The sequence below is a fragment of the Pseudophryne corroboree genome, chromosome 2 (assembly GCF_028390025.1).
Source record: "Pseudophryne corroboree isolate aPseCor3 chromosome 2, aPseCor3.hap2, whole genome shotgun sequence".
NCBI lineage: Eukaryota > Metazoa > Chordata > Amphibia > Anura > Myobatrachidae > Pseudophryne > Pseudophryne corroboree.
The window spans coordinates 29068607-29095080 of NC_086445.1; the positions used below are offsets into that span (position 1 = coordinate 29068607).

The 26474-nt window shown below is 48.9% G+C and overlaps 1 protein-coding gene across 2 annotated transcripts; it reads left to right on the forward strand.

The window, feature by feature from the left end:
- LOC135050468 (sialidase-3-like) lies at positions 1–25829 on the forward strand. 2 transcript variants are annotated; one of them, XM_063956959.1, is made up of 3 exons: positions 4–59; positions 9983–10188; positions 24884–25829. In XM_063956959.1, exons 2-3 carry the CDS (start codon positions 9991–9993, stop codon positions 25793–25795), a joined length of 1110 nt encoding a protein of 369 aa, XP_063813029.1. In that variant the 5' UTR covers positions 4–59; positions 9983–9990; the 3' UTR covers positions 25796–25829. The 2 variants fall into 2 exon arrangements, with proteins under 2 accessions (XP_063813030.1, XP_063813029.1); XM_063956960.1 differs by lacking the exon at positions 9983–10188 and having other exon boundaries at positions 1–59.
- The last annotated feature ends 645 nt before the right edge of the window (positions 25830–26474 follow it).

Consider the following 26474-nt stretch of genomic DNA (forward strand, 5'->3'; position numbering starts at 1 on the left):
GCTCTATGGCGGCAGAGAACAGAATCATGTCATTGCATTGGTGGCTGTGAATGTACCAGGTAGGCTGGAAGCTATTGTATCTATGCATGTAGGTCTAGCAAGCCGATGGGGATCTACTGTATGTACTAACAGCTGACTGGGATTTGTACTTTGTGAAACAACAAGAATGTTCATGTATGAGACAGTCCACGTGTAGCAAACAGCAGTCAGAGGGGCTCTATGTACTAAGCTTTGGAGAGAGATAAAGCGGAGGGAGATATAGTACCAGCCAATCAGCTCCTAACTGTCATAGCTACAAGGGGCACAGCTACTGGGGGCAGATCTACTGGGGGCACAACTACAGGGGGCACTGCTACAGTGGGAACAGCTAGTGGGGGCAAATCAACTGGGGGCACAGCTACAAGGGGCACAGCTACTGGGGGCAGATCTACTGGGGGGCACAACTACAGGGGGCACTGCTACAGTGGGAACAGCTAGTGGGGGCACAGCTACAAGGGGCACAGCTACTGGGGGCACTACTACAAGGGGCACAGCTACAGGGGGCACAACTACAGGGGGGAAGAGCTACTGGGGCAAATTAACTGGGGGCACAGCTGCTGGGGGCACAACTACTGGGGGCACTGCCACTGGGGGCAAATCTACAGGGGGGGCACAAGTACAGGGGGCACAATTAATGGGGGCACAGCTACAGAGGGCAAATCTACTGGGGGCAAATCAACTGGGGTTCACAACATAACTGTGGCCACAACCCTATTTTTCTGTTTTGCCACAGGGGGGAAGGGGGGGTGGGGGGCGGGGGGGGGGGGGGGGGGGGGGCGCCAGTGGAAACTTTTGCACTGGGCGCCACAAGGTGTAGAACCGGCCCTGGTAGGCAAATACAGTATAATTCAGAGTCTTCCTTTGTCTTGTACTGAGTATGCCCTGTAGCCGGCAGGTGTCGTATGTAACGTAAGTACTGGCTGCATTCCCCGGGAATCAGCAGCCACCGCAGCACGGAACGCACTGCTCAGCCTGTCAATCATAATTTAGCCCGCATTCGGACTCCTGTGAAACCAGCCAATGCTGCTGCGGCAGCTGATTCCCAGGGAAAGAAGACAGGACATATATTACATACAACTTGTCACAACTGAGGGCTGAGGCTGACCTGGGGAAGCCTCAGATGTAGGGGCTGGCGTGTAGGTGAACCGGGGAGGTAGTATTGGGTTCCTAGACACACAGGAGATCTAGTACCATTTGCCCGAAGGCGTGACCACGACAAAGAAGTTGTAAACAGGTAAAGTCAGTTTTATTGAACACACAGTTATTGGATATGCAATAACGTCACAGTAGGTGTGCAGTGATAATTACAGTACAGTTCCCAGAAGCACAGAGGTAATTAGTGCTGTGGCTTGCAGAACAGAATGTTACAGAGTCCTTGCCAGAACTGGAGATGGTAAGTCCGTATGCCACAGCTAACCGCTGAGGAGAGGTATGAACTGGTACTGCCCAGCAGATGGTATACAGAGGCTGCAGCAACACAGATGCACAGAAGTAGATGGTACTTGGTATAATTGCAGAGAGTGCCGGATGGAACCGGTATGAATGAAAGGTGTGCAGAACTCACCACTGTAGATTTAGAGTACGATGGTGAGCATCGATGGACTCTGTGGTTCGATGGTAGAATGGTCACAGATGCAGGCGATATGGGAAGGGTGTGGTATTGAAAGTCGACAGTAACTCGGCACAAATTACCGTTCCAAACGTAGTCCACGTGGATCGTTAAGTATGAAAAGGTTCAAAAAAAGAAAAAAATTGTGAAAACTCATGTTGACCTTTTGACCTGTCGACCTAGAACATGTCGACCTAAAGACCCTGCCGACCTAGTTACTGTCGACCAATAGTGGTCGACCTAGACATTGTCGACCTAGTTACTGTCGACTTTCAATCCGGATCCCTATGGGAATACCGCTGATAACGTTGAAATAAAATGAAGAAACTGTGGAGCACCGCTAACAGAATACCAGCGACTCAGGAACACTGTGGAAAGCTGGTAGGCCGTGGTAAGTACGCTGTGAACAATGGAGAAGCGGTGTTGCAGAGGGAGACATTGAAGACGATACCAGGACATCGCTGGAAGCAGGAAGCCGGTGTCTGATCGTAGAGAGTAATCAGGAGCAATGCTGGAACACTGCAGAAGTCAGGCTGCACTGCAGGATGGAAACAGGTGCGGGTCTCTTAGTGGAGCTGAATCACAGGAGCTGGAATACCTGGAGAAACAAGCTGTAGAATCCACAAGCAGGAGATACAGTTGTACAGGTTAGACAACCAAAGCACTGACGATTCTCCAGCCCAGGAGCAGGATATTTATACCAGCTGAGAAGCAGGCATTGGCTGGATAATTAGGCAGAGTCCAGAGTGCAGCGGATAGGTTGTAGAATGACATGTGATGAGAAAAAACATGGCTGCGCCCATGTTTGAATTTGGAGGGAAAGTCTGTTTGTATATTCCATGTGGTAAACAGCAGTAATGGCGGCAGTGGCCGCGGAGGGCAGGAGACGCCATTCTTTAAAACAGTACAACTAAACTGTAAGGCTGCCATGACAGCGCTGCGGGATCACAGGGAAGAGACTTGAGGTAAAGCTATACAGCGCGCTGCACGCAGACAGAGCAGATGGAATCCTGTTTTGGAATGCTGGGCCAGCATCAGGAGACACTTGGAAGGTAAATAATGATGTCCAATTACCCGGATCGTGACAGCACCCCCCCTTTAGGAGTGGCCCCAGGACACTTCTTAGGCTTACGAGGAAATCTGGCGTGGAAAGCTTGGACCAACTTGGGAGCATGGACATCCAATGGGCATCCGATGCATTCATCCAAAAACGTTCCTCTGGGCCATAGCCCTTCCAATCAATCAGGTACTGGAGATGACCGTACCTGAAGCGTGAGTCCAGAATCTTGGCGACCTCATACTCAACACCATGTTGAGTCTGGACCTTAGGTGCAGTGGGGAGCGCAGAATGAAAACGATTCAGGACCACCGGCTTGAGGAGTGAAATATGAAATGTCCTAGGGATTTTCAGAAATGGAGGCAGCTTGAGTTTATAGGCAACTGGATTGATGACTTGTTCAATCTGGAAAGGACCGATGTAACGAGTAGCAAACTTCATACTTGGGACTTTCAATCTGAGATTCTTGGTGGCCAGCCACACGCGGTCACCTGGTTTGAGGGCAGGAATCGCCCGACGCTTCTTGTCCGCAAACTTCTTGTACCTAGAGGAAGCTTTTAGGAGAGCTGCCCGGACACTCTTCCAGTTTTGTAGAAATTGGCGAAGGGTGATATCCGCTGCAGGTACTGATGTTGCTGGAAGCAACTGAAACTCTGGAACCTTTGGGTGGAACCTGTAGTTGGAAAAGAATGGCGTGGAAAAAGATGAAGAATGATACTGGTTGTTGGGACAAAATTCGGCCCACGGAAGAAGATGAACCCAGTCATCTTGGGAAGAGGAAATATAAATTCGGAGGAAGGCCTCCAAGTCCTGATTCACCCTCTTGGTTTGCCCATTGGTTTTGGGGTAATAAGCCGTAGAAAACTTTAGCTTGATTTGGAGTGCCGAACACAGACTTCGCCAGAATTTGGGTACAAACTGGACACCTCTATCGGAGATAATCTCTTCAGGGAGACCATTTAATCTGAAGATCTCTTGGATGAAGACTTGAGCCAACTTGGAAACTGACGGAAGACCGGTGAGCGGAATGAAGTGAGCCATCCTGGTGAACCGGTCAACTACCACCCAGATGGTATTGTACTTGTTACACTCAGGAAGATCCGTGATAAAGTCCATATATAAATGGGTCCACGGATGATGAGGGACAGACAGAGGTACCAGTTGTCCAGCGGGCGACTGGCGTGGTACCTTGTGCTGGGCACACTTAGGGCAGGATGCAATAAACTCTGTAATATCCTTCTTCAGGGTCGGCCACCAGTATGATCTGGAAACAAATTCAAAGGTTTTTTGAATAACCGCATGTCCGGCAAAGCGAGAGGAATGTGCCCATTGCAAGAGCTTCCTTCTGAGAGCCGGTTTTATGAGGCTTTTCCTTGGCGGGGACATAGAGTCCACTCTGACGGCGGAGAATGCCACTGGATCAATAATGGGATGCTTACCAGTAGATTCAGACTCATTTTCTTGCTCCCAGGAGCGGGAAAGAGCATCAGCCTTGCGATTCTGTGATCCTGGACAAAACAAAAGTTTAAAGTCAAACCTGAAGAAGAAGAGTGCCCATCTGGCTTGACGAGGATTAAGACATTGGGCGGCTTTCAAATACAGTAGGTTCTTGTGGTCTGTCAGAATAGTCATGGTATGAGAAGCTCTCTCCAGTAGATATCTCCATTCTTCAAGAGCGAGCTTGATAGCTAGAAGTTCTTGATCACCAATGGCGTAATTGTGCTCAGCAGGAGAGAACTTCCGTGAGAAGAAGCCACAGGGATGTAAGTGGCCATCATCAGCTCTTTGAGACAGAACTGCGCCCACTTCAACGGAAGAGGTGTCCACCTCCAGGTTGAAGGGCGAGCTGGTATCTGGCTGTTTCAGGACTGGAGCAGAGACAAACTTTTGTTTCAGTAGATAGAAGGCTTGAGTAGCTTCTTCCGACTACTTGGAGGGATTGGCACCTTTCCTGGTAAGGGCAGTGACAGGTGCCACAATAGTAGAAAAGTCCCGAATGAACTTCCTGTAATAATTGGCGAACCCCAGGAATCTCTGAACACCCTTGAGTGTCGTGGGTATCGGCCAATCACGAATAGCCTGGAGTTTCTCAGGATCCATCTCTAGTCCGGAACCGGACACAATGTAACCTAGAAACGGAATAGATTTGACGTCAAAGACACATTTCTCCAACTTACAATTGAGATGGTTGGCACGGAGACGAGACAGGACCTCTTTAACCCAGTAGCGATGTTCCTCTAAATCATTAGCGTAGATGAGAATATCATTGAGGTAGACCACAACATGTCGGTAGAAGAAGAAGCCTGCACCAGCTGGAGAGGAGGAAGGCCAGATAAACCCTTTGGCAAGGTTCTCCTTGATATACTCCTCCACTGAGTGGGTCTCTGGAAGCGACAACGGATAAGTGCGTCCCCGAGGTGGAGTCTTCCCTGGAATGAGATCAATAGGACAATCCCACTCCCTGAGAGGGGGAAGAATATCTGCGGAGGACTTACTAAATACATCAGTGAAATCTCGGTACGGTGGAGGTGGAACATCTGAAGACTTGGAAGAGGATGTGCAAACTGGAAGTACCTTTTGAAGACAGGTCTCTGAGCAGGAAGGACTCCATGCCAGGATATGCGTAGTTTTCCAATCAATTTTAGGATTATGGAGACGAAGTCATGGGAGGCCTAGAACTACAGGATGCGTGGCTTTTGGAATAACCAGGAATGAGATCAGTTCGGAGTGAAGAGCTCCTACCTTCAGACAGATAGTCTTGGAGTTAATGACTGCATCGGAAATCCTGCTGCCATCCACGGCAGTCAAGGATATGGAGGACGAAAGTCTCTCGGTGGGTAGGGACCACCGCTTAACGAATTCCTCAGTCATAAAGTTCCCAGCTGCTCCAGAGTCCAGCAGAGCAATGAGGTTCCTGAAGCGCTGAGACACCTGAAGCGACACTGGAAGATTACAATCACATGAAGATGGAGAGGAGTTCATTACTCCTAGCCGGCCCTCTCCTTGACTGGCTAGGATTTGGAGTTTCCCTGACGCTTTGGACAAGCGTTGATGACATGAGAAGGAGGAGCACAATATAGACATAGGTGTTCGGATAGGCGTCTTCTACGCTCTGCAGGCAACAGACGAGAGTGATTTATCTGCATGGGCTCATCTTTGGGCGGAGATAGCTGACGAGGAGGAGTAACAGTAGAAGTCTTAGGAAGTGTGGACCTTCCTCGCTCAATTGCCCTTTCACGGAATCGGAGATCGACTTTGGTGCAGAGAGATATGAGCTCATCTAGTTTTGGAGGTAAGTCTCTAGTAGCAAGCTCATCCTTGATTCATTCGGATAACCCATGCCAGAAGGCTGCATAGAGAGCGTCATCATTCCAGGAAAGTTCAGACGCTAGGATCTTGAATAGTACCAGGTATTGACCGACTGTCCGTGTCCCCTGACATAGCCAGAGTAGATCAGGGGAGGCAGATGTCACACGTCCTGGTTCGTCAAAGATGCGCCTGAAGGTTGCCACGAAATCTGCATATGAGGAGAGCAGGGCATTGGATTTCTCTCATAGAGGTGATGCCCAATCCAGGGCGGAGCTACTGAGGAGGTAGATGATGTAGGCAACCTTGGTGCGGTCAGTTGGGAAATTGCCAGGCTGTAACTCAAAGTGTATTTCACACTGATTTAGGAAACCACAACAGGCTTTAGGGGAACCATCGAACTTGGCTGATGTCGGCAAATAAAGACGAGGAGCAGAAACGGGAATGGTGGGTGGGGTTACCACCAGAGGTACTGTAGTCAGAACACTGGATGCCCCTGAACCACGGAGGGTTACTTGGATTCCATCCAGCTGGGTGGAAAGATCCTGGAGACAGCGAATCACTTGACCCTGTGTAGCCTCCTGACGTTCTAAGCGGGCTGCAAGTTGGTGCATCGGGGTAGTCACTTGGGCCTGGTCTCCGGCTGGATCCATTAGGTCAGTGCTTACTGTCACAACTGAGGGGTGAGGCTGACCTAGGGAAGCCTCAGATGTAGGGCTGGCGTGTAGGTGAACCGGGGAGGTAGTATTGGGTTCCTAGACACACAGGAGATCTAGTACCATTTGTCCGAAGGCGTGACCACGACAATGAAGTTGTAAAAAGGTAAAGTCAGTTTTATTGAACACACAGCTTTAGACACCTTGGATATGCAATAACGTCACAGTAGATGATGTGCAGAGATAAATTACAGTACAGTTCCCAGAAGCGCAGGGGTAATTAGCGCTGTGGCTTGCAGAACAGAATGTTACAAAGTCCTTGCCAGAACTGGAGATGGTAAGTCCGTATGCCACAGCTAACCGCTGAGGAGAGGTATGAACTGGTACTGCCCAGCAGATGGTATACAGAGGCTGGAGCAACACAGATGCACAGAAGTAGATGGTACTTGGTATAATTGCAGAGAGTGCCGGATGGAACCGGTATGAATGAAAGGTGTGCAGAACTCACCACTGTAGATTTAGCGTCCGATGGTGAGCATCGATGGATGCTGTGGTTCGATGGCAGAATGGTCACAAATGCAGGCGATATGGGAATACCGCTGATAACGTTGAAATAAACTGAAGAAACTGTGGAGCACCGCTAACAGAATACCAGCAACTCAGGAGCACTGTGGAAAGCTGGTAGGCCGTGGTAAGTACGCTGTGAACAATGGAGAAGTGGTGTTGCAGAAGGAGATATTGAAGATGATACCAGGACACCGCTAGAGGCTGGAAGCAAAGCAGGACCAACGCTGTGAGCAGGAAGCCGGTGTCTGATCGTGGAGAGGAATCAGGAGCAATGCTGGAACACTGCAGAAGTCAGGCTGCACCGCAGGATGGAAACAGGTGCGGGTCTCTTAGTGGAGCTGAATCACAGGAGCTGGAATACCTGGAGAAACAAGCTGTAGAATCCACAAGCAGGAGATACAGTTGTACAGGTTAGACAACCAAAGCACTGACGATTCTCCAGCCCAGGAGCAGGATATTTATACCAGCTGGGAAGAAGGCATTGGCTGGATAATTAGGCAGAGTCCAGAGTGCAGCGGATAGGTTGTAGAATGACATGTGATGAGGAAAAACATGGCTGCGCACATGTTTGCATTTGGAGGGAAAGTCTGTTTGTATATTCCATGTGGTAAACAGCAGTAATGGCGGCGGAGGCCGCGGAGGGCAGGAGACGCCATTCTTTAAAACAGTGCAACTAAACTGTAAGGCTGCCATGACAGCGCTGCGGGATCACAGGGAAGAGACTTGAGGTAAAGATATACAGCGCGCTCCACGCAGACAGCGCAGATGGAATCCTGTTTTGGAAATCTTAGCCAGTCTCAGGAGACACTTGGAAGGTAAATAATGATGTCCAATTACCCAAATCGTGACACAACTTCACATCATACGTGCCTACCTGACCCTCTCCATGAGGGAGAAAACGTTGTGAAGTACTGAAACAGATAAGTGCGCACATAAACGAGGCCGCCATTTAGACACACAGTAGGGTCGGACTAGCCCACAGGGGACACTGTGTAGCAGTGTTACCCCACACTACCAGACCAACATATAGTACCAACAATACCACGGTATCTCTTATCACTCTTCCTAGACAATGTCCACAGATAATGTCCTCCGTATGTGGGTTGTCTTCAACGATGAATCTCTCTTGAGCCTTTAATGCACTCAGAGATCTATTTATCACCATCCGCATCTGATGATGTGGATGACAGGTGATAAACCCGACCAAACTCGCACTGTGATAATTGAGTACATCACACGGACGTATCAATTATCGCATGCAGGGACAGAGCTTGCGGTCAAGCTCTGGCCCTGCGATGCCTCTTTGCAGCATCATCTGAGTATTTTTTGTAAAAAATACCCCGATGGCCTACTGTGCATGCGCCACCGTCCTTCACTACCACCACCGCCGGCTCCCGCCCACCCCCGTCACGACTACCCCCGCACCGGATAGAGCACACACCTCCCCCCCCGGATTCATAATTACCAGTCCCAGGAGCCGGTGTCCGCTGCTCCGGTGAGTGCTACCGGGCGACGGGTCCTTCTTATGCACTGTGACCCGCGGTGCTGTAAAGTGAGCTGCCGTTTTGCAGCGTCACTTTACTGCACCGCGGTCACAGTGCAGCATATGGGGGACCTGGCACCAAGCAGCACTCACCGTAGCAGCAGCACCGGTTCCTGGGGCAGGTAAGTATGTTTTTTTGTTTTTTTTTATACTGTGACCAGCTTGTGTGTCCATCGGACACACATAGCTGATCACTGGATCCCCGTCTCCGCCCAGCTTGCTCTACCAGGGGACAAGGAAAGCTGGGCAAAGGCTGCAGATCACAGGGCTGCGCTGTGAATTCCCTATCCTGAGCTGGTGAAATTATCACAGGGCACACTGCGGCATTTTTTTTACTTTTTGTTTTTAGTAAATTTGGCTACATCGCATTTCTCATTATAAGTATGGGGTATGTGATGTGGATTACTAAAAAAAAATGAAAATTAAAGGGTTTGGGGCAGTTTTTCTCGAAGACTGGTCCAAATGCCCTTTAATACATTCAGGTGATACTAAAATAATGTGAAAACAGAAAAAAAAATATTTCACATAATTTTAATAAAAATAATGTTAATAAATAGGCCTCTCAGAGACAAGACAGAAAAAGAGCCTTCACAGTGTATCACACATTGGAAATATCACACCAGAAAAGATGGTTTACGTATGAGTGTAGACAACAGTGCCTTCATAGGAGCGGGTGTCACTTCTTCCTTTATTCTGCTGTCCGCATCACTCCATTATACATATATTACAGAGAGAAGCCCCAGTAGTGTAAAACAATCCACAAAAGCATATACATTTATGTATGGACTCTCACCAGATGGCATAGTCTACTATAACAAACCATAGACAATAAAGAGCACCCAAGGTGTCCACAGGTAACCCAGTCCACCAGCAAGTCAAAGAGTCCAGTCACGTCCTCCAAACCAACGCGTTTCGATACAAGATGCATGTTCCTTTAAGGCATCAATGAAGATACATCTTGTATCAAAATGCTTTGTCTACTTTTTGTTATAGTAGACTATACCATCAAGACTGCGGAGTCTTCCTTCCTGCGGCCACGATGTGTGACCATAGGTCTACTCTGAGTATGTACATTTTACTGGAGAAAAGTATAAAGTCTGTGGCACATTTTATGGAAAGCAAGTCTATTAAGTGACAGCAATATAATCCTAATCCTTAATCTGTGCAGTTTCCCAAATTACATTGTTATGCATTACGTCCTTTAGGACCATACATGATGGCTGCACAACCAGAGAGAACCACCCTGTTCAAGAAAGAGCCAAACGGTCCTGTGTACCGGATCCCCTCTCTCATCTACATCAAAGCGGAGAACATGTTTCTGGCCTTTGCTGAGAAGCGAAAGGATGAGAGCGACGTCAGTGCTTTTTGTCTGGTCATGAGACGAGGGGTCTACAAGGACGGACATGTCACAGTAAGTCCATAACAGTGTGCTGAGCCATTGCGGTCATTGCCGATATTGTACATCAATGTCAATAAGAGAGGTAGGTTGGGTATTAGTTCAGACCAAGCCACAGTGTGTCAAGAGAATAACAGCTAATGTCCCATCCCATGCTGGCTGGCTAATATCCTATCCTATGCTGGCTGCTAACGTCCCATCCCATGCTGGCTAACGTCCCATCCTATGCTGACTGGATAACGTCCCATCCCATGCTGGCTGGATAACGTCCCATCCCATGCTGGATAACTAACGTCCCATCCCATGCTGGTGTTATGATTCCAGCACTCCTGGCCAGAGGAGATCTTATGATAATGACCGGAGCACTGGAATGGAATGCTGGTAATGGGAGCAGGAAAGAATAATAGCCCCTGGCGCCCTAACTCTGTTGTCTCACCCGTGCTATCGGAAATCCCTTGCGAGACTATGGTTTCTTGAGCCCTTGGCAGCCATGTTTAAAGGGTGGATTATGTCTGCCCAACTCCGGTGCCCCCCGGTCTTAATGAGAGACAAAGGGAAATCCGAGGCAGGATGATAACAAGAGGACCTCTAACTAACAAACAGGCCAGGGGCTACGAGCTAACTAACAAAACCTAAAGTATGTGCGGAAAAACCGCCAGGAAAAAAAGACAACCAAAATCCTCTTGTCCAATACTCCTACCCGGCACCGCCGGATACCAGAGTGGACCTGTGGAAGCGGAACCCTCCGCAAAATGCTCCAAACACAAATAATAAAGGGTAAAGCGGCCAAGCCGCTACACACGGCAAAGCTGCGACTCACGAACACCACTGGATGTTAAACGGTGATCAGTCAGGACTCCAGGGGCGAGATGACTTCTCCCAAGTACAGGACTTCAGAAGACTGGAACGACCGGATACAGCAAGACTGGATACAGACTCTCAGCAAACAAAGGCAGCATGCAGGAAGCTATTACCGGCGTCTGTGAGAAGCCCAGGGAGTGTATTTAATCAGGAGTCCTCCAATCAGCTGCTGACAGGGCTGATTAGAATCAATGCTGTGCAGTTGCCTTGCTGCACGGCCAGAGAACAGGTGCACCTATAAATTCAAATGGACCCAGCAACGGGGAACGCGGTCCGCCAGTGGCGTCCCCGTTGCTAGGGTCCGTGTGGCTCAGCCCGCCCGGCGTCTAGCGTTGCCAGGGAGCCGGCGGCTGTACGCGCACGGCGTCCCTGGTTGCTAGGCGCCGGGCCGCGCAGACGAGCGGACCCCGGCGCCTAACAGTACCCCCCCTTGAGGAGGGGTCAAGGAACCCCTAAAGCCAGGTTTCCGAGGAAATTCCCGAAAAAATGCCCTCTTGAGCCTCGGGGCATGAAGATCCTTATCCAGGACCCAAGACCTTTCCTCCGGACCATAGCCTCTCCAGTGAACTAGAAAATAAAGCCGGCCCCGGGACAATTTGGAATCGAGAACCTTCTCCACCAAGAACTCCTGTTGTCCCTGTACATCCACCGGAGATCTACCCTGAGAGATCCTCCGAGGAAATCTACTGGAAGAAACGTATGGTTTCAACAGGGAGCAATGAAACGTATTTCCAATCCTGAGAGATCTTGGTAAACGTAACCGGAAAGCAACTGGGTTGACTTTTTTAATAATAAGAAATGGTCCAATAAATTTGGGTCCTAATCTAGCCGAGGATTGTCGAAGCCTGATGTTACGAGTCGACAACCATACCCTATCTCCCACCTTAAAAGTGCAAGGACGTCGGAGCCTGTCAGAAAAAAATTTCTCTCGAAAAGCCGCTTTTCTGAGAGCAAGGTGCACTTTTTTCCAAATGGCTCTGAGATGGGAGGTTAAGGTTAGCGAGGAAACTGAGGAATGATGAAAAAAAGAATTAGCTCTGGGGTGAAAACCAAAAACTGAAAAGAATGGAGACACATTAGTGGAGGAATGACAAGAATTATTGTAAGCAAACTCTGCCAACGGAAGAAACTCGGACCAATCATTCTGGAGTTTGGCTGAATACAAACGCAAATACTGTTTCAATGATTGGTTAACTCGCTCGGTTTGCCCGTTGGATTGTGGGTGGTAACCAGATGTTAACGACAATTTCATCTTTAATGAAGCACAAAAACACTTCCAGAATTGTGCGATGAATTGTGGACCCCGATCAGAAACAATATCAGTGGGCAAGCCATGAAGTCTGAAAACATGGCGGAGAAACAAAACTGCCAATCCTTGAGCAGATGGCAGTCGGGGAAGAGCAATGAAATGAGCCATCTTGCTAAAACGGTCCACTACCACCCATATGACTCGGAATCCGGCTGAAAGGGGAAGGTCTACCACAACATCCATGGAAATATGAGACCATGGCCTGAGAGGGACATTTAAGGGCATGAGTTGCCCGATAGGCAAGGAACGGGGAACCTTATGCTGTGCACAAACCTGACATGAAAAAACAAACTCCTTAACGTCTTTAGAAAGACCAGGCCACCATACTGAGCGGGAGACTAACTCCAAAGTCTTAGAGATCCCCGGATGCCTGGAAACTTTGTTATCATGGAATTCAGTCAAAACAGTAGCTCTCAAAAACTCAGGGACGTAAAGACGACCAGCAGGAGTATTTCCAGGAGCTTGGTGTTGAAGCTGTTTTAACTGGGTAAATAAATCTTGTGTGAGGCCTGCCCAAATGACTGAAGATGGAAGTATGGGAGTAACAGGACTGTTATTGTGAACCGGAAGAAAGCTGCGTGACAGGGCGTCAGCCTTGGTATTCTTGGAACCAGGCCTGAAAGTGATTATAAATTTGAAACGAGTAAAAAATAAAGCCCAACGAGCCTGCCGGGCATTCAGCCGCTTAGCTGATTCGATGTATTGCAGGTTTTTATGGTCAGTCAATACTGAAATAGTATGTTTTGCTCCCTCCAGCCAATGCCTCCACTCCTCGAAAGCCCACTTTATTGCCAGTAACTCCCGATTACCAACGTCATAGTTGGATTCAGCGGAGGAGAATTTCCTGGACATAAAGGCACAAGGATGTAGTTCCAGAGACTCCGGATCCTTTTGAGATAGGATAGCCCCCACTCCAACCTCCGAGGCATCAACCTCCACAACAAAGGGCAATTCCGGATTGGGATGTCTGAGGACTGGAGCCGAGACAAAGGCTTGTTTCAAGGCCCGAAAGGACAACTCAGCTTCACGCGACCAGTTGGTGGGATCCGCTCCTTTCTTTGTCAGAGCTACAATGGGAGCAACCAGGTCAGAAAAAGAATGAATGAACCTCCTATAATAATTCGCAAACCCTAAAAAGCGCTGAATTGCTTTTAAATTGGTGGGTTGCGCCCAACTAAGGATGGCCTGGAGCTTCTTAGGTTCCATGAAAAATCCCCGAGGGGAAATAATGTACCCTAAAAAAGATACCTCCGTGACATGAAACTCACATTTCTCCAGCTTGGCATATAAATGATTCTCACGTAACTTTTGAAGAACCCGACGAACCTGGGTAACATGTTGTTCCAGTGATTCAGAATAAATCAGGATGTCGTCTAAGTAAACGACCACGAATTTCCCTAGGAAGTCACGGAGCACATCGTTAATGAGGTCCTGAAAAACTGCTGGAGCGTTAGACAAGCCGAACGGCATCACCAGGTACTCGTAGTGACCCGACTGAGTACTGAAGGCCGTCTTCCACTCATCTCCAGATTTGATTCGGAAGAGGTTGTACGCTCCTCTTAGGTCAATTTTAGAAAAAATCACAGCCGAACGTAACTGATCAAAGAGGACAGAAATCAGCGGCAAAGGATAAGTATTTTTAACTGAGATCTTATTCAGGGATCTAAAGTCAATGCAAGGTCTAAGCGAGCCATCCTTTTTCTCCACAAAGAAGAAGCCTGCACTTAAAGGAGATTTTGATGGTCTAATAAATCCTTTCCCTAGGCTCTCCTTAACATAATCATTCATGGCCGCAGTTTCTGGCCCGGATAAAGCATATAACCTTCCCTTTGGCAATGCGGCACCAGGAATTAACTCAATAGCACAATCATAAGGCCGATGGGGAGGCAGAATGTCCGCATTGCCCTTGGAGAACACATCAGCAAACTCCTGGTATTCCACAGGAATGAGTTCAGGAATGGCAGCTGCAATTCTGACTGGAAACGTAATACAATCCTTATCACAAAAGGTACCCCATTGTGAAATCTCCCCCGACCGCCAATCAATGGTGGGATTATGAAAGGCCAGCCAAGGGTGACCCAGAACTACTGGAACTGCTGGGCAATGAGTAAGGAAGAACTCGATCTTTTCAGAATGTAGAGCTCCTACTGTAAGTAATACTGGGGGTGTACAGAGAGAAATAACCCCATTGGACAGTGGACTCCCATCTAAGCCATGCATGGTGACACACCTACCCAAAGGTAACTGAGGAATGCCTAAGGCCTTAGCCCAAGTTAAATCCATAAAGTTTCCTGCAGCTCCACTGTCAACAAAAGCCGACACCGAAGAACTGAGGCTGCCGAAGGAAACCTTAGCTGGGACTAAAAGGGAGTTATTCGAGGAGATAAGCTGCAGACCTAGGTGAACCCCCTCACAATTCACCTGGTCAAAGCGTTTCCCGACTTGTTCGGACAATTACGAGCAAAATGTCCCTTACCCCCACAGTACAGACAAAGACCAGAATTTTGCCTTCTGGCTCTTTCTTCAGGAGACAGCCGGGAGAGACCCATCTGCATGGGCTCCTCTACGTCCTCAGGAATGGAATATACACATGGACTTGACCTTACAGGTGCTCCTTTTTCAGCCCTGCGCTCTCTGAGACGATGATCAATCTTAATAGAAAGCTCCATGAGTTTATCGAGAGTCTCAGGAGCGGCGTACTGAAGGAGACTGTCTTTTATAGACTCCGATAAGCCGAGGCGAAACTGACTGCGCAGGGCTGGGTCATTCCAGCCACAGTCGTTAGACCAACGGCGAAACTCCGTACAATAAACCTCTGCAGGATTTCTACCCTGTCTGAGAGCGCGTAACTGACTTTCAGCGGATGCCTCTCTATCAGGGTCATCATACAAGAGCCCTAAAGACCCAAAAAAAGCGTCCACTGACAACAATGCCGGATCCTCTGCTTTTAAACCAAATGCCCAGGTCTGAGGATCCCCCTAGAGCTAAGAAATAATAATCCCGACCCGCTGAGATTCAGTACCCGAGGAAATCGGTCTTAAACGAAAATAGAGTTTACAGGATTCTTTAAAATTAAAAAACTCTTTCCTATCACCAGAAAAACGGTCAGGCAAATGCATCTTTGGTTCAGGGACTACCCTCGGGGAAGCTTGCAAAAGATCTTCCTGCGACTTCACCCGAAGAGAAAGTTCCTGAACCATCTGAGTAAGTTCTTGAATCTGGCTGACTAAGAGCTGACCAGGATTTGGCCCTAAACCTGTTGGATTCATGAGGCCGATAAATTCTCACAAAACTGAATGAGAAAAAATTAAACCCCGTTTAATTTTAAGTTTTAGTATGGCCGGTAATAATGTTATGATTCCAGCACTCCTGGCCAGAGGAGATCTTATGATAATGACCGGAGCACTGGAATGGAATGCTGGTAATGGGAGCAGGAAAGAATAATAGCCCCTGGCGCCCTAACTCTGTTGTCTCACCCGTGCTATCGGAAATCCCTTGCGAGACTATGGTTTCTTGAGCCCTTGGCAGCCACGTTTGAAGGGCGGATTATGTCTACCCAACTCCGGTGCCCTCCGGTCTTAATGAGAGACAAAGGGAAATCCGAGGCAGGATGATAACAAGAGGACCTCTAACTAGCAAACAGGCCAGGGGCTACGAGCTAACTAACAACCTAAAGTATGTGCGGAAAAACCGCCAGGAAAAAAAGACAACCAAAATCCACTTGTCCAATACTCCTACCCGGCACCGCCGGATACCAGAGTGGACCTGTGGAAGCGGAACCCTCCGCAAAATGCTCCAAACACAAATAATAAAGGGTAAAGCGGCCAAGCCGCTACACACGGCGAAGCCGCGACTCACGAACACCACTGGATGTTAAACGGTGATCAGTCAGGACTCCAGGGATGAGATGACTTCTCCCAAGTACAGGACTTCAGAAGACTGGAACGACCGGATACAGCAAGACTGGATACAGACTCTCAGCAAACAAAGGCAGCATGCAGGAAGCTATTACCGGCGTCTGTGAGAAGCCCAGGGAGTGTATTTAATCAGGAGTCCTCCAATCAGCTGCTGACAGGGCTGATTAGAATCAATGCCGTGCAGCTGCCTTGCTGCACGGCCAGAGAACAGGTGCACCTATAAATTCAAATGGACCCAGCAACGGGGAACGTGGTCCGCCAGTGGCGTCCCCGTTGCTAGGGTCCTTGCGGCTCAGCGCGCCCGGCGTCTAGCGTTGCCAGGGAGCCGGCGGCTGTACGCGTACGGCGTCCCTGGTTGCTAGGCGCCGGGCCGCGCAGACGAGCGGACCCCGGCGCCTAACAGCTGGCTGGCTAACGTCCCATCCCATGCTGGCTGGCTAACGTCCCATCCCATGCTGGCTGGCTAACGTCCCACCCTATGCTGGCTGGATAACGTCCCATCCCATGCTGGCTGGCTAACGTCCCATCCCATGCTGGCTGGCTAACATCCCATCCCATGCTGGCTGGCTAACGTCCCATCCCATGCTGGCTGGATAACGTCCCACCCTATGCTGGCTGGATAACGTCCCACCCTATGCTGGCTGGCTAACGTCCATCCCATGCTGGATAACTAACGTTCCATCCCATGCTGGCTGGCTAACGTCCCATCCCATGCTGGCTGGCTAACGTCCCATCTCATGCTGGCTGGCTAACGTCCCATCCCATGCTGGCTGGCTAACGTCCCATCCCATGCTGGCTGGATAACGTCCCATCCCATGCTGGCTGGCTAACGTCCCATCCCATGCTGGATAACTAACGTCCCATCCCATGATGGCTGGCTAACGTCCCATCCCATGCTGGCTGGCTAACAACCCATCCCATGCTGGCTGGCTAACGTCCCATCCCCTGCTGGCTGGCTAACGTCCCATCCCATGCTGGCTGGCTAACATCACATCCCATGCTGGCTGGCTAACGTCCCATCCCATGCTGGATAATTAACGTCCCATCTCATTCTGGCTGGCTAACGTCCCATCCCATGCTGGCTGGCTAACGTCCCATCCCATGCTGGCTGGATAACGTCCCACCCTATGCTGGCTGGATAACATCCCACCCTATGCTGACTGGATAACGTCCCATCCCATGCTGGCTGGATAACGTCCCATCTCATGCTGGCTGGATAACGTCCCATCTCATGCTGGCTGGATAACGTCCCATCCCATGCTGGCTGGCTAACGTCCCATCCCATGCTGGATAACTAACGTCCCATCTCATGCTGGCTGGATAACGTCCCATCTCATGCTGGCTGGATAACGTCCCATCTCATGCTGGCTGGCTAACGTCCCATCCCATGCTGGCTGGCTAACGTCCCATCCCATGCTGGCTGGATAACGTCCCATTCCATGCTGGCTGGATAACATCCCACCCTATGCTGACTGGATAACGTCCCATCCCATGCTGGCTGGCTAACGTCCCATCCCATGCTGGCTGGATAACGTCCCATCCCATGCTGGCTGGATAACGTCCCATCCCATGCTGGCTGGATAACATTCCACCCTATGCTGACTGGATAACGTCCCATCCCATGCTGGCTGGCTAATGTCCCACCCTATGCTGGCTGGCTAACGTCCCATCCCATGCTGACTGGATAACGTCCCACCCCATGCTGGCTGGATAACGACCCACCCTATGCTGGCTGGATAACGTCCCATCCCATGCTGGCTGGATAACGACCCACCCTATGCTGGCTGGATAACGTCCCATCCCATGCTGGCTGGATAACGTCCCATCCCATGCTGGCTGGATAACGTCCCACCCTATGCTGGCTGGATAACGTCCCATCCCATGCTGGCAGGCTAATTGGGGTCAATCTGACCCGATCACATGCTGCAGTTTATCGCAGCAGTGCGATCAGGTCAGAACTGCACATGCACTGGCGCCACGGAGCGTTGGCGCATGCCAGATAGCCGATGGTCATCGCTGCGCTACGATCGCCTCTGCCTGATTGACAGGCAGAGGCGGTCGCTGGGCGGGGGGCGGAATGGCGGCGTTTGGCCGCCATTTCATGGGCGCTGTCCGGCCAACGCAGGCGTGGCCAGACCATGCAGGGGGTGGGCTGCAGCAGCTGCCTGACGTCACACGCAGCCGCTGTGGACCGGGGAGCGACGAGTAGCTCCCGGCCAGCACGCTAAAGCTGCGCTGGTTGGGAGGTACTTCTACAGTACAAAAGCATCGCCGCTGTGTGATACTTTTGCACTTCTGCAGGGGGGCCGGTACTGACATGCGGGGCGGGATAGCCCTGTGTGGGGCGTCCCACCGCATGTCTATGGTCATGATCGTAGCCCTGTAAAATTTTGCAGGGCTACGACCAACTCGGAATCACCCCCAATGTCCCATCCCATGGTGGCTGGCTATCGAGCCGGATCCCTTCTCTCATCTACATCAAATCTGAGAACATGTTTATGACCTTTGCCGGGAAGCGCAAGGATGAGAGCGATCACAGTGCTAAGTACCTGGTCATGACACGAGTAGTCTACATGACCAGAAATATCACTGTGAGTATATAGCAGAATGGGAGAGAATATATACTGGGGATTCACATATAAATGATTGTATTATTAGAATGCTGATAGAGCAACAGATTTTGGCAAACAAAGCAAGAAAGAAGGTTGAGGATTTTGCACACACTAAGGGTTGCTACACTAAGAATCGTGTCTCAAACACGGTGACACCAATCAGACGCGGGTGCTTCTTTTAAACTAAAACATGGGAATTTACTATGCTCCAGTGTTCTAGTCAATTGTGTTTTCCGATGGTGAATGTATTTGTGTTTGCTGGATCTCACAGCTCTGTGCAGGCCTCTCTGGGCACGCTGCTGAGGCGGACATCTATTTGAAAAGAGTTTGCACAATTTACAGGTGAAACGATTCCCGGTACATTCCTGTGTTTCAGTGTTGTCTACGGAGATTAAATCCAGGTTTGGCTGATGGTGTATTTGATTGTATGTCCATATCCACCTGTGTTTTGTACTTCTGTTTGAGCTATCACCTCCATGGCTGCCCTTTAGAAATTTCCGTTATTGAAAAAATGGCCAGACACTTCCGTGTTTGCCAAAGGTTTGTAAATGTACCCCTAAAAGGCATACTTATTAAATAATATTTGTGGGAAACTTCCAGAAAATGGGTACACACAAATATTAGGAATCTCTGGTATAGTGGGAGGAGCAGGGCCCCCCAGTAGCAGGAGGGGATGGTTAGGCTGCAGAAGGGGATGGTTAGGGTTAGGCTGTGGGAGGAGAGGGTTACGGTTAGGCTGCGGAAAGAGATGATTAGGCTGTGGGAGGAGAGGGTTAGGGTTAGACTGTGGAAGGGCTAGGATTTGGGTGTGGGAGGGGTTGGATAGGGTTAGGCTGCGGAAAGGGATGGTTAGGGATATGCTGTGGGAGGAGTGGGTTAGGGTTAGGCTGTGGGAGGAGTGGGTTAGGGTTAGGCCGTGAAAGGATTATGGTTAGGCTGTGGGAGGAGTGGGTTAAGGTTAGGCTGTGGAAGGGTTAGGGTTAAGCTGTGGGAGGAGAGGAATAGGGTTAGGCTGTGGGAGGAGTGGGTTAAGGTTAGGCTGTGGAAGGATTAGGGTTAAGCTGTGGGAGGTGAGGGTTAGAGTTAGGCTGTGGAAGGGTTAGGGTTAGGCTGTGGGAGGAGAGGGTTAGGATTAGGCTGTGGGAAGGTTAGGGTTAGGCTATGGGAGGAGAGGTTTAAGGTTAGGGTTACGCAGTGGGAAGGTTGGAGTTAGGCTGTGGGGGGAGAGGATTAGGGTTAGGCTGCAGAAGGGTTAGGGTTAGGCTGTGGGAGGAGAGGGTTACGGTTAGGCTGTGGGAAAGTTGGAGTTAGGCTGTGGGAAGAGAGGGTTAGGCTTAGGCCGTGGGAGGAGAGTGTTAGGGTCTGGCTGTGGGAGGAGTGGGTTAGGGTTAAGCAATGGGAGGAGAGTGTTAGGGTTAGGCTGTGGGAGGAGAGGGTTAGGGTTAGGCTGTGGGAGGAGTGGGTTATGGTTAGGCTGTGGGAGGAGTGGGTTAGGGTTAGGCTGTGGGAGGAGAGGGTTAGGGTTATGCTGTGGGAGGAGAGGGTTAGGGTTAGGCTGTGGGAGGAGTGGGTTATGGTTAGGCTGTGGGAGGAGTGGGTTAGGGTTAGGCTGTGGGAGGAGAGTGTTAGGGTTATGCTGTGGGAGGAGTGGGTTAGGGTTAGGCTGTGGGAGGAGTGGGTTAGGGTTAGGCTGTGGGAGGAGAGGGTTAGGCTGTGGGAGGAGAGGGTTAGGGTTAGGCTGTGGAAGGAGTGGGTTAGGGTTAAGCAATGGGAGGAGAGCGTTAGGGTTATGCTGTGGGAGTAGAGGGTTATGGTTAGGCTGTGGAAGGAGTGGGTTAGGGTTAGGCTGTGGGAGGAGAGGGTTAGGGTTAGGCTGTGGGAGTAGAGGGTTATGGTTAGGCTGTGGAAGGAGTGGGTTAGGGTTAAGCAATGGGAGGAGAGCATTAGGGTTATGCTGTGGGAGTAGAGGGTTATGGTTAGGCTGTGGAAGGAGTGGGTTAGGGTTAGGCTGTGGGAGGAGAGGGTTAGGGTTAGGCTGTGGGAGTAGAGGGTTATGGTTAGGCTGTGGAAGGAGTGGGTTAGGGTTAAGCAATGGGAGGAGAGGGTTAGGGTTAGGCTGTGGGAGTAGAGGGTTATGGTTAGGCTGTGGAAGGAGTGGGTTAGGGTTAGGCTGTGGGAGGAGAGGGTTAGGGTTAGGCTGTGGGAGTAGAGGGTTATGGTTAGGCTGTGGAAGGAGTGGGTTAGGGTTAAGCAATGGGAGGAGAGCATTAGGGTTAGGCTGTGGAAGGGTTAGAATTAGACTGTCGGAGAGTAGGGTTAAGGTGTTGCTGCAGGAAGGTATGGTTTGGGTTAGTCTGCCGGGATACCATTGCCTATATACCAGAAGCAGGAGTGGTTGCTCATATTATACCACTGTTTCCAAGTACTATGCCCTCTGAATGTGCTGTTATTATACCAGCAGGGCACATTATTGCACCAGCAGAAGGTGTTCTTATTATACCACTATTTTCATGACTATCCATATTTTACTAGCAGTGTTCAACTACTACACAGGGGCAAGGTGTCCTTATCCTACCATCAGGGCTGTAGGCACTGTCGCTGCCCCCCGGCCCCTGCATCCGATTAGCAGGTACCCAGGAACATTATTTTGTCAGTAGTGCAGCTTCAGTGCTGCTGGAGTGCAGTGTGCAGAGTGTGCAGTGTGCAGTGTGCATGAATTTTTTATGTTATTTTGGTGTCATTTTCTTCGTAGAGTGACTGGGAACCCCAATTAGTGCACCGCGTCCCCTCGCATGGCTCGCTTTGCTCGCCATGCTTCGGGCATGGTGCCTTGGCTCCGCTACCGCTTCGCTCGGCACATTACCGTTCCAATCGTAGTCCACGTGGATCATTAAGTATGAAAAGGTTCAAAAAAAGAAAAAAATTGTGAAAAACTCATGTCGACCTTTCGACCTGTCGACCTAGAACATGTCGACCTTTTGACCCTGTCGACCTTTTGACCCTGTCGACCTAGTTACTGTCAACCAGTAGTGGTCGACCTAGACATTGTCGACCTAGTTACTGTCGACTTTCAATCCGGATCCCATGTGCCCATATGCCACTATTTCCTATCATTGCATCACGGATCACAAGGAGATGGGGGGGGCGAGTCAGAGGGGGGGTCATGGGCCACGGGGGGGGGGGGCAGGCAGGTCGGGGGTGTAGAAATGTAGAGTGTACCTGCTGCCAGGTCCCGGAATGAAGGCTTCCTGAATGGGGCGGAGCCAGAGACTGTTATGTTTATACAGAGCCTATCAGAGCTCTGCATCTGTGATTTATTCCCCTGGCTCCGCCCCAAGACATCAGAGCCCTAGCAGGAGCGGCTCTTGAACCTGGCTTAGGAACAGGCTGGCGGAGATCTGGCGGTGAAGTGGGGGTTATTATGGGGGGCCGGACAACAATGTGGTGCCTATGGTGGTCATTCCGAGTTGATCGCCAGCTGCTTTCAGTCGCAGCGTGGCGATTAAGTGAAAAAGCAGCATTTCTGCGCATGCGTACTTTCACACAAAACTATGCAGTTTTACACAAGGCCGAGCGACGCTTTCTGACGCTCTGTTGATCCTTTTAATTATATACAAAGTCAGTTTGGGGGTGAGCTTTTGGGGCGTGGAGCTCCCTATATTGCTCTGGCTGGGCCACCTTGGGGCATCACCACCTTACATTTACTTTCAACACTTATATCACACTGTGTTTGTTTTATATTTATGTAGCTTTTTTCACATATCTCTTACACTTATAACACTGCTCAGCTAAACTTCACATTCTGATACTTTACTGCTGTCCTCTTCTTTTCTTTTATATTCAGCAGCCTCTTTCATTTGCTTAACACTGATCTTTCACTCCTATCCTTTTTCTGTGTGATGCCCTGGGGTGGTTTGGCTGGGGTGGTCTGGGGGTGCTCTGCGTCCCGGAGGTGAACCCCTATAGTGTTAGGGACCTGTCCGATGAGGTCACCGTGAAGCAGGTGGGCAGGCTCATATACTGGCCAATATATGCCAAGAACCTCAAATATTATATTATGGTTATAATAATTTTAATGGTGTATGGTGCACCTGCACCCTTTGTTCCTATGCAGGAAAACCTACCTGCATGCACTATACTGTGGCTTGAGAAGGGATCAGTTTCTCCAAAATGTTTCTGTTGAGCTTGAACAAGTCCTACCTAGGGTGCTTTCATTTACTGGTTTCTATGTGATCATTTCCTTTTTGGGGTGATACTGCTGTGCATTTAAAATATTGGGAGGGGGGTATAAACATTTTTTAAAAAACGTGAAAAAATTTTCAACCATTGAAAAAATGTTGTGGTGTTTTTTCAGTGAATAAAGAAATTTTTCCAGTGACTTTTTATTTTGTTAACTCCATCCTTGATCCAGATCTTGGTAAATAAAAAGTACCACTATGATTCCTCTGAAGGCGTGACCTATTGCCGGCTGTAACCGCTTGATGCGGGAAAACGACGTGGTAGCTAATAAGTCAGACTGACAGCACAAAATACCTGTTATTCTGGCAATGAGGCCTTTCGCTGGTTGATAAGCTGGTACCACAGCCGGCTAGACCTCATTATAGCCCATACCAGTTTAACATTTATGACCGTGCATGATCCATTCCTTTTTTGCATTGTTGTGTATTTACAGTTACTTATATAGTGCACACATAGGGGGTTATTCAGAGTTGTTAGCAAACCAAAAAAGCACACTAATGGGCAAAACCATGTGCACTGCAGGTGGGGCAGATGTAACATGTGCAGAGAGAGTTAGATTTGGGTGGGGTGCGTTCAAACTGAAATCTAAATTGCAGTGTAAAAATAAAGCAGCCAGTATTTACCCTGCACAGAAACAATATAACCCACCCAAATCTAACTCTCTCTGCACATGTTACATCTGCCCCACCTGCAGTGCACCATGGTTTCACCCAATTGCAAACTGTTTTGGTTTGCTAACAACTCTGAATAACCCCCATACTCCACAGCAGATTTACAGAGAATGGGGGGTCATTCCGAGTTGATCGCTAGCTGCCGTTGTTCACAGCGCAGCGATCAGGCAAAAAAAAAATTGGCATTTCTGCGCATGCGTATGGGGCGCAGTGCACACGCGCAATGTACTTTCACAAAAAAAGATGCAGTTTCACACAAGGTCGAGCGACGCTTTTCACGACTGCTGATCGCTGAGTTATTGACAGGAATGGGTGTTTCTGGGTGGTAACTGACCATTTTCCGGGAGTGTGCTAAAAAACGCAGGCATGTCAGGTAAAAACGCAGGAGTGGCTGGAGAAATGGGGGAGTGGCTGGCCGAACTCAGGGCGTGTTTGTTACGTCAAAACAGGAACTAAACAGACTGAAGTGATCGCAAGGTAGGAGTAGGTCTGCAGGTACTCTGAAACTGCTTGAAAAAATGTCAGCACTATTCTGCTAACCTTTCGGTCGCACTTCTGCTAAGATAAGATACACGCGGCGGCTTAGCGTTTGCACTGCTGCTAAAAGCAGCTAGTGAGCGATCAACTCGGAATGACCCCCAAAATTTGGTCCCTGGATAATGGCAGGAAGCCAGAGCCCCTGGAGGAAACCCATGCAAGCATCAGATAACATACAAACTACACACAGTTAGGAATGTGGTGGGAATGAAACCCAAGGCCTCAGTAATGTGAGGCAGTAGTGCTAACCATTACACCAGCCATGTTGCCCAATTTTTCAATTTTTTAGAATTCTAATTATTACATAGCAAAGCATTAGGTCACTTTTTCCCTGCAAGGTGTCGTCTGATGAAGGGACCTCAAAATCCTGTGAGCTTGCAATATTTTTATTTTTATATATCCAAAGGTATCACAGTAATGTCATACAGTATTATGGATTGTAATTACTCCCTGCTTCTAGAACATTGAGTGACATCACTACACTTTGGCTGCTAGTAACAAATACAATCAATCATTTCTTATGGATAACAATATGTAACATATTTTCTTTCCTTATATTATCAGTGGGAAGATGTACAAGCCCTACGTGACTTTAATATGAAGAACCATCGTCCGATGAACCCTTGTCCAGTCTATGCAGAATCCACAAAAGTTTTGTTCTTATTCTTCAACTGCATACCTGATGGAGTGACGGAACTAAATATGAAGATGCGGGGAAACGTTGCCAAGATGTGTTACGTCAACAGCACGGATTATGGGAAAACCTGGAGCAATATCTGTAACATCACGGACGTGACCAGTCAAATCCATAATCTGGCCACGGTCTTCTTCTCTCCGGGACATGGAATCCAGACATCGTCTGGGAAACTCATCGCTCCGGCCTACGCTTATATTGCTAAATATAGGTGTATATTTTGGTGGTTCCCTACAGCCCACTCATTCTATGTCTACAGTGAGGACCAGGGGAACACGTGGCGGATATCAGAACGGATTGACAAGTTTGAGTGTGGCGAGTGTGAGCTGGCGGAAATAGGGTACAAGGATAACAAGAGAATGCTCTACCTCAATGCACGAGGCACGTCCAAGAAGAGGGTGGAGGCACTGATGTCGGATGCCGGAGGGGAGTTTCAAAGTGTTGAAGAAAGTAGTAAATTGAAAGAGATAAATTATGGATGTTTTGGCAGTGTTATAAGTTTCCCAGGGACAATACAGCCAGGGCAGGAGCACACAGACTGGCTTTTATTCTCACATCCAACCAAGGAGGGGCGTAAAGATCTTGGGATCTTCTTAAACAAGTCTCCTCTGATGTCTGAGGCATGGTCTAAGCCATGGATTATTCACAATGGTCCAGCAGCTTACTCCGATCTTGCCGCCTGCCGGGATAACAAAACTTGTGCCATCTTATTTGAGAGTGGGGTTGTAAGTCCTTACGAGGAGATAAATTTCTGCCTCTTTACAGTAGATGATGTCTATTAAATCATTAAAAAGAAATTAAGCTTGTTTGGCTTATTCAGTAAGTGAGTTAATCAATAACAACTTTTAATTGTACTTTGATTGTGATTTAATTTTGTCTGTCAAAGTTAGTAGGATACACCACAGAGCAGTGTTGGAGAAATCCTCCTGTACCAACGGCCTTCAGTTGTCTGTCTAATAACGTTACCAATCGATTGGGAGAGTCACACAGTAAACATCACCAAAGTTATGTTCAACAAGATGAGACTGTATTGGTTCGTTTGTCAGGGTTATTATAGGCAAAAGAAAATGATTACACAAGCACTTTATCACAAAGAACATAAGAAACATTTCTGAAAGACAAAGGACCTTGGTAGATGCTCTTCCCCCTCCTTCACTTGTAGGAGGCTACCTCACAATATGTTTCCAGAAAGTCCATTTGACCTTGTTTCTCACAGAAACTTCTTTCTAACTTTTAAAAAGTCAGCATTACTTAGAACTCATTATGAAGTCTGAAGAATTTCTAAAATGGCTGCTGTTATACAAGATGGCTGATAGCTGCATTAGCATAAGACTGTCTCTCTCAGTCCCTCCTTTTTATAACAATCTGACATTACAGTTGAGCTATGAGGCATTACAAAATCTCTACCTAATGAGTCTAGGCAAACAGTCTAGCTATGATGGCACTAAAGGCTATATCCCC

Bases quoted from the DNA above. Each gene is read 5' to 3' on its own strand.
- LOC135050468 (XM_063956959.1), top strand. From the start codon at position 9,991: ATGATGGCTGCACAACCAGAGAGAACCACCCTGTTCAAGAAAGAGCCA. The intron at 10,189-24,883 runs GTAAGTCCATAA...TTATATTATCAG, and splicing joins ACAAGGACGGACATGTCACA to TGGGAAGATGTACAAGCCCT.